Here is a 7,565-nt window from a genome sequence, read left to right on the forward strand (position 1 = left end):
GCTATGAACTTTCAAATATCATTTTGCTAATTTACCGTTTTAGTTTTTTTTTTTTTTTACGGTATGCTCAACCCAGCAGATTAAAGACTAATCCATTGCGATTCAGAGCTTCATTTAAAAGTTTGTCGTTGACCAATGAGTTATTATATACACAAGACGAAATTCGAACCCTCGACACTTGTTTAAACGGACTAGAAAATTAACCACTAAATCAATCAAACTTGGTTATAAAATAAACCATTCAAAGCACAACCCAAATCTAAGTCCAAAATGACATTGAATAAAAATAACACGTTACAAACCCAAAGCCACCAAAATATATTTTGAACATGGACGAGACGGAATCTTGCATACCCCTACCTTCTATACCATTTTTAATATTTTATATTAAAAAAGAACAGTTTTGTACTATTTAAACAAATTTGATTAGCTTAAAACAACTGTTGAGCCAATGTACTCAACAAATCACTCTTAACTCTTAAGATAATTTATACACAAACAATTATACACAAACAATTTTACTGAAATAAGTTCTAATACTTTGGCTTTCTTAAACAAGCTATGATACTAGTTTTCAAGCCAGCAAACGTTCCCCACTCTTACACAGTTACACCTAAATTTACATTCCCACAATAAACAGCTACAATGACAATAGATCACTTTATTCCTTAAAGGAAACCCTCCATCATGGTTAAAATATCAAAAAAAATTTCCCAACAAAGCCATGTAAGATATCTAGCAAAGAAGAAAGACGTTTTCATTGACTTGGCTAACTTTGGAAGGCTTCAAAGCACCAATTATTATTATAGTATTAGTAGGTAGTCTGGTAGAATCATTATTTCATAATTAGAGAACTCAATCAATTCAGTTTAACATATCAAAATAACAAGCAAATTCTTAAAACCACTTAGAAAATTTCACACCAATATTGGTAATAATCGTTAAAAAAAGAGAAAACAAAAAGGAAACAAAAGACATGTATTTGCATCTCCTTAAATAAACAGAAGCAATAAAAGCAAAAACCAGATGACCTGCAGAAGAACCAATAGTCATAAGCCCTTCCTAACTAACTCCTGTTTTATGAAACAATCTGAATCATCTCATTCCCTCAATTGATCTAAATCTACCATCAGGTTACTCGTGTCGCTTCAAGTTTAATCTCTCCTGTACGTTAACACCATGTAGAAAAAATTCCATGAGCAACAGGAACGAAGAAAAATTTCCATCTCACTCATACTGGATATCAGACCATGTTAACCTAAGGTTAATCCAACAATACACATCTAGCTTGGTCGAATCCTACCTTGCATAGGCATGAGTACAATACATAGGGTACAGAACAAGAAAATTTTGCAAAAAAATAGGATATGTGTATAGAATATTATATTTAATAAAACTAAATCAAGTTTTTCAACTGCAAGATTTGACGTTTAGACTTTTAACTAATAAATACCAACAATTACCTACTCGTAAATATTCATGATTTGGAAATAAATGGAACATGTTTCAACAAAAACCGGAAGATATCTAGGAAATGATCGTAGATATGTTCTAACTAGAGAATATATAGAGATAAAATAACAAAAACTAACTTGCAAAAACGAAAATGAATAAAGGAAACCATGGTGTTATTAGTTAAACAGACCTCAGAACTAAGTTCTCAGTTAGATACAGAACCAGCAGTCTCTTTGACAGGATGATCCTTAGACAATGTTTCCCAGTCAATCTGCCGAAGTATTTTAAATCTTTCATCGAGTGTCACAAAGCCAGCTTCAGGAGCAACAATGCTAGTAGTTCCAGCTTTATAGAGCAATACCACACTAGCTCCCATATCCGGTCCATGGAGTTTTCCAGTCAACAGAAGTCGGAGAGGCATGAAAAGAGATTTCCCCTGGAACATTAAGAAAAACCTTTATTTTAGCATTGATATTTATTTCAAGAGTTAGATAAGTAAATGTGATCCGTAGAACTATACGTATATGGCACAATTTAAAAGGTAAAATCACATGATTTTATGTTTTAATCCTGTCAACTGATATAAGATCCAATAACCCGAAGTAGTTTATCTCTCTCATGAAGAGCTATTCCTCTAACTTCATCCTTTTATTTATACAAATATGTATTCAATTCAGCTTACCTTGCGCTTAAGGGATTTACCGAATCCTTTCACCCACTTTTTCCAACCATCATGGCCTTCTTCAAGTGCAGCTACCAGCTCACCATTATCATAGGCAGCCAACAGGCTGACAAAAAAATTGGAGAGATTGTCTTGTATGACTGATTCTGCTTCATGGCTGCCAGCAACATGTACAAAGTTGCAATCAGGAATCTTAATCTATGCATCATACTTTACATCTAAAAAATAGATATAATTTATAGACAACGTCGATTAGGTGTAGGATGTTGACCTTAAATATTAGCAAAGCTAGATTCACTAAAGAAGAAGTCATATCATATACATTATTAGGCTATACCTTTGTAAAGTAGAATGTATTGGATAAGAAAGCAAGTTAGAAAGCGCCGTATCTGCATCAGGTATCAAGTCAATTCCATCCTTAAGTAGCTCAATTGCCTCCTGTTAGTCAACCACATATCAATTAGATAGTTAATTTACTTGAGTCTAATGGTTTAAGACACAACAAAATCATACTAAATAAATTCAAGTGCCTCGGAAAATGATTAAATAGAATTCTACTTAGAATGAGACTGAATCAAGAACATATGGAATCAAATCTCACATCAACAAACGGCCCTGTTGATACTGTGAGTAAGCCAGATGCCTTCCAGTGGTCTCCAATAAGTTGGGCCACTTCCTGTGATGGCCGTGCCCTTAAATGCTGACCATTCATCCACCTGAATAAAGGAATAAATTTAAGAAACCTAAATAGATATTTATTATATACTTTTAGCAACAATGTTTTTTAGGAGTAAGAAATATATAACTCAAAATTCCCAATATGAATAAACTAACTAATAATGCATTCAACAACTATATGCATATAAAACACCATGTATATCCTTTGAGTAAGAAAACAGGAACTTGACATTCAGAACATAAAATTAGCAACCGTAAGTTTTCATCTCATCTCAAAATACAAAGCAAATCAAAACAAAAGTTACCTTAACTTCGTGGAATCAAAAACAGCACCACTTTTGTTAACACGTTCAATAGTGAATTTTTCAACTGTTAGACAAAAAAAAAAAAAAGATACCCGTAAAGACATGTTCAAATAAATTCCTGTTTGGTAAGCAATCAGTCTCAACTCTCAATAGCATACTGTCTTTACAGTACTACAATAGTGGAATTAAAAACAAAAAACCACTAACCGAGTTGATTAAGGGTGAAAAACTCATTTTCAGTTCCATCACCCCAGCCTAATAATGCAAGGTAATTCACCATTGCTTCAGGTAGGTATCCCATCTCCCTGAACTGTGAGACAGCAGGTATTAGAGTTTGGACTAATTATCCATGTAAGAGAAGCTTTACTAGTACATATTGGGGTGAAACATGATATTAATAGAAGAGAGAGAGGGGAGGGGGGATCAAGTGAGAACGCAAATCATAACTTCTATGACAAATACATTGTGTAAATGAAGAAGAATCAATCTCACCTGACCCACTGATGTTGCACCATGTCGTTTTGATAATTTACTCCGATCAGGAGCCAAAATCAAGGAAACATGTGCAAAATAAGGCATGGGAAAACCTAAAGCCTGCAAACACATTCATGAACAGTGACAAGAAAATCAGTTAATTAGAACAAGTAATGTCTGTAATAAAGCAACGAGGGGATTAGTAAGCGATATTGGTTGTTTCTTTTTTTTTGGGGGGGGGGGGGGGGAGGGGAGGGGAGGGGAGGGACGGGTTCTCCGTGTGTTGATATCTATCTTCCTCAGAGTAGTGAACATTCTCTCTAGGGTTTGACATCAATCATAAATTCTCTCATTACTGGTTCTAAGGCAGAGAACCAGATACAGTGTGCTCATTTATTTCATTAAACAACAAAACAACAAAGTCTTATCCCACTAGGTGGGGTCGGCTACATGAACCAAATAACGTCATTTAGCCCTATCATGTCTATCATGTATCATGGATCAAGCATTTATAAACAAGGGAGGAAAAAAAGGAGGATCCTTGATTGTGGATCAAGGCATATTTACCTTTATCACATAACCAGTTTTGCCACCATTGGCACCATCATTAAATGATGTTATCTGACTAAAAGCAGTCTGTTATACCCTAGATCACTGTTTGCTTTCCAAATATTCCAATTTTCCAAGCTCCAAAATTTCCTCACTGGCTTGGTCTATCTATTCCCTCAGAACATCAAATTTCACAATTCTAACATAACTCCATTTCTTCAACATAATCTATGTCAGCTCATTCCCAAAATAAATACCAACTTACACTAACGATATGTTCTCAATTGAACTCAGATTTTCACTTTTGGTTCGACTCAATGAAATTTTTTTAAGGGAAAGAATAATGCTAGAACAAAATATGTATATATAGTATATACTTTTACCTTATATATTAATGCCTGCCTTAGAGTGTTTGGTAAATGCTCCTCTGCTCTGAGTTGCAAATAAACAGAATTAGTGAATAATATTCAAGAATACTGACTATGAAATTATAATCACTACCTTATAACATGGGAAATAGCCATGGTTGCATCATCCACTGTTACACAAAAGTTGTAAACAGGCTGACCATTACTCCTCATTATCACAAAATCTCCAAGCGTATCCAAGCTCCAACTAACCTTCAAGACACTACCAAAAGAAGTTAATAGGAAGTCTATGTTATTTAAAAGAAATATTGTTCACTTTACATTGTTTCATTACTGACTGACAAATTTTCAAATGTTTATTAACAGAATAAGGTTTTAATTTCATGAAGGTGTATCATTCTGCTGTTTCTAAAGGGATCATTAATAGTTGTTTCTGAGATGAAAATACTTTCAAGATATCGGCTGACTTCTGGAGACCAAGTTTACAATGCATATACTAAAGACGCCTGTGAAGTGCGTTATCTTTATCACATGGGGTAGGAAATCATCCATCATACCATTAAATTAAATAAAGTAAAATCTAGAAATGGCAGTAAGAACTCACTTCGCCACGTATTATGTCATTAATTTTTAAATTTCCTTTGGGGACACGAAACCGATATGTATAAGGAGTTCCCTTTGTCAGCTCTTCTTCTACTTCCTCATTTGTTGCATTGGCCCATTTACCTGTGTACACTGGAGGCAGTTGCTTTAATTTGGCAACCTCCTTCATTTTCTCTAGTTCCTGTCAAAATAAATATGGGTCAAGAACTAACCTTAAAACAATTTCAATCAAAGACATGAATTCTTCAAAATTAGTAGAGTAAATGATGAGCAAACTCCAATGGTGCAGCCTCATAATTTAGTATTTGTATTTCTTTCTAAATGGTATATATCCCCAAAAACTATGAGACCCTCGTCAATGCAATTTTCAAAGGTGAACTAAAGATCATGATCATGGAAACAAAACAACTTATGACTTATGAAAATACAGCAGAAGAATGACATGAAGTGAATCAATAACACCAAAGCCATTTAATTGCCACCAACTCTTCTTTCAACAATCAATCAAGTCACTTAACATGGGAAGAAGCACAAATGCATTTGAACCTTCCCCACCCCATGAACCATATTTTGAATTTGAACCGAAGTAATAACAAAACTATCTAATTTTACAATTCAAGAAGTCCTGTTTCTTATTGTAGAGACAGAAAATGCCCATTGAAAGGAAAATTTCACATAACAAACATTTTAAAGCATATGGCCAAGTCCTCACTTAATGAACAAGGGCAGGAAAGTGTACATCACATTTCCCTCAGCTATGTCAAGTACGGGTCATCTAGAGCTTGTGGGGATAAATACCTCATTAGAACAAAAGCATCGATAAACCTGGCCAGATTCGAGGAGTTTCTCAGCATATTGTTTGTACAAAGAGTTCCTCTCGGATTGCCTATATGGACCATAATCCCCACCAACACCAGGGCCTGACAAGTCCACCACATTACAATCATAGAAATTAATCATGAACAAATCTTATCGAATTGCAAATTAAAATGAAAAATAGAAATTTTCAGATGACAAAACAAAAAATGAAAGGCAGCATAAATACCTTCATCCCATCCAAGGCCAAGCCATGAAAGATCTCGAAGAAGGGCTTCCTCAGATTCCTTGGTAGACCTCTCCAAGTCAGTATCCTCAATTCTCAACACAAATGTCCCACCTTTGGACCTGAAATTGCAATTCATAAAAGCACAAAACATCAGAAAAATTATAGCAAGTTTCAAGTCAAATCCAATCAAAACTTCCAAAACACAACTACCTTTTTTATACTGAAAAAGAATTGCATTAAGAAGAGGAGAAATTCAAAACACAATTACTACAAAACAAAAAACTCCTTAAACGATTTTTCCACATTTGCACCAGAAATTTGAGTGGGTTATCCCACCCCCTCTTTTTTCCTGAGCTTAAATTAGCAATGTGACTTAAACTTTGTTTGATAGTTTTGAGACACACTGACAATTGAAACTAATATAAATTCACATTTCTAACTTCTTCCAAGATTAAAAAAATCCTGAAACAATTTTCAGCTTTGGTATATTGATGTCACATTTCTAACTTCTAACTTCTTTCACCATTAAAATATGCAGATATCGAAGTGGATATAGATTAAATATTACGAAATGCTGGATAGGAACAAAAGAAACCTAACCAAACCCAAAAACCAATAGAAGACGATAAACTTAAAAAATAAAAATTAAAAACAAAAATTTATCCAGAAAAAGATAAGAAAAAGGGACCTTGCGAACAAGTAATTGAAGAGTGCAGTTCTGGCGCCGCCAACGTGGAGGTTACCGGTAGGAGAAGGCGCGAAACGGACGCGAACGGGTGAAGGTTCTTGGTGTTGATGAGAGAGAGAAGAAGCTTTGAGTGAGAAAGCTCTTCGGAGGAAGCAGGTGGCGGTGATTCTTCGATGGTGATGGAGAATGATGGGTGGAGCAACCACCTTCGCCCAGGGAGTAACTGTAGCAGTGGCACCAACCATCATCAACGCGGCCATGGCTTATGATTCTCTCTCACACACACACACACTCTGTTTTCTTCAATCAGCTGAGTTCTGCGCCAAACTAACAAGATAGGAAAAGAAGTGTTTAAGTCCATTGTCTTATCTTTGAAGTCACTTTTCAAGTTATATACTAGTGCACTACTAATTGGTAGCAAAAGTAGTTCTTAAAAAAAAAATAAGAGTAATACTCCAAGTAGGTCTCCAAAGAATTTATGGTAGGACAGATTTGTATCTAACAAAATTTAACTAAAATTGTGATCCTGACGTTTTTAGTTATACACCAAATACGTCCCTATGTTAGTTTGACCTGGTCAAAATGTCCTACGTGGAGGTTAACAAACTGACATGTTAAGTTAACTGCCACGTGTCACCTCCAGGACAATTTGGTCTTCATCCAAGTTGGATAAAACGACGTCGTATTGGATCATGAGGCGAATGGCATCGTTTTGTGG

General features: G+C 35.0%; 1 protein-coding gene across 1 annotated transcript; it reads right to left on the reverse strand.

Annotated features, from left to right (window-relative positions):
* Positions 1 to 824: 824 nt before the first annotated feature.
* Positions 825 to 7,214, reverse strand: ERS (glutamate tRNA synthetase). The gene is made up of 14 exons (XM_016320480.3): positions 6,848 to 7,214; positions 6,160 to 6,278; positions 5,913 to 6,034; positions 5,116 to 5,295; positions 4,645 to 4,763; positions 4,527 to 4,575; positions 3,613 to 3,714; positions 3,328 to 3,430; positions 3,121 to 3,184; positions 2,739 to 2,853; positions 2,475 to 2,575; positions 2,138 to 2,294; positions 1,646 to 1,891; positions 825 to 1,164 (listed from the first exon to the last, which is right to left on the reverse strand). The coding sequence occupies exons 1-13, from the start codon at positions 7,105 to 7,107 to the stop codon at positions 1,661 to 1,663; spliced, it is 1,722 nt and encodes a 573-aa protein (XP_016175966.1). The 5' UTR covers positions 7,108 to 7,214; the 3' UTR covers positions 825 to 1,164; positions 1,646 to 1,660.
* Between the last annotated feature and the right edge of the window lie 351 nt (positions 7,215 to 7,565).

This window comes from Arachis ipaensis, chromosome B9 (genome assembly GCF_059453495.1).
Source record: "Arachis ipaensis isolate K30076 ecotype BB chromosome B9, ASM5945349v1, whole genome shotgun sequence".
Lineage (NCBI taxonomy): Eukaryota > Viridiplantae > Streptophyta > Magnoliopsida > Fabales > Fabaceae > Arachis > Arachis ipaensis.

Excerpts from the sequence above, each read along its gene's own strand:
- ERS (XM_016320480.3), bottom strand. The coding sequence starts at position 7,107 with ATGGCCGCGTTGATGATGGTTGGTGCCACTGCTACAGTTACTCCCTGG. Across the intron at positions 3,715-4,526 it reads GGCAGGCATTAATATATAAG|GCTTTAGGTTTTCCCATGCC; the intron begins GTAAAAGTATAT and ends ATGTGTTTGCAG. Across the intron at positions 1,892-2,137 it reads GTAAATCCCTTAAGCGCAAG|GGGAAATCTCTTTTCATGCC; the intron begins GTAAGCTGAATT and ends TTAATGTTCCAG.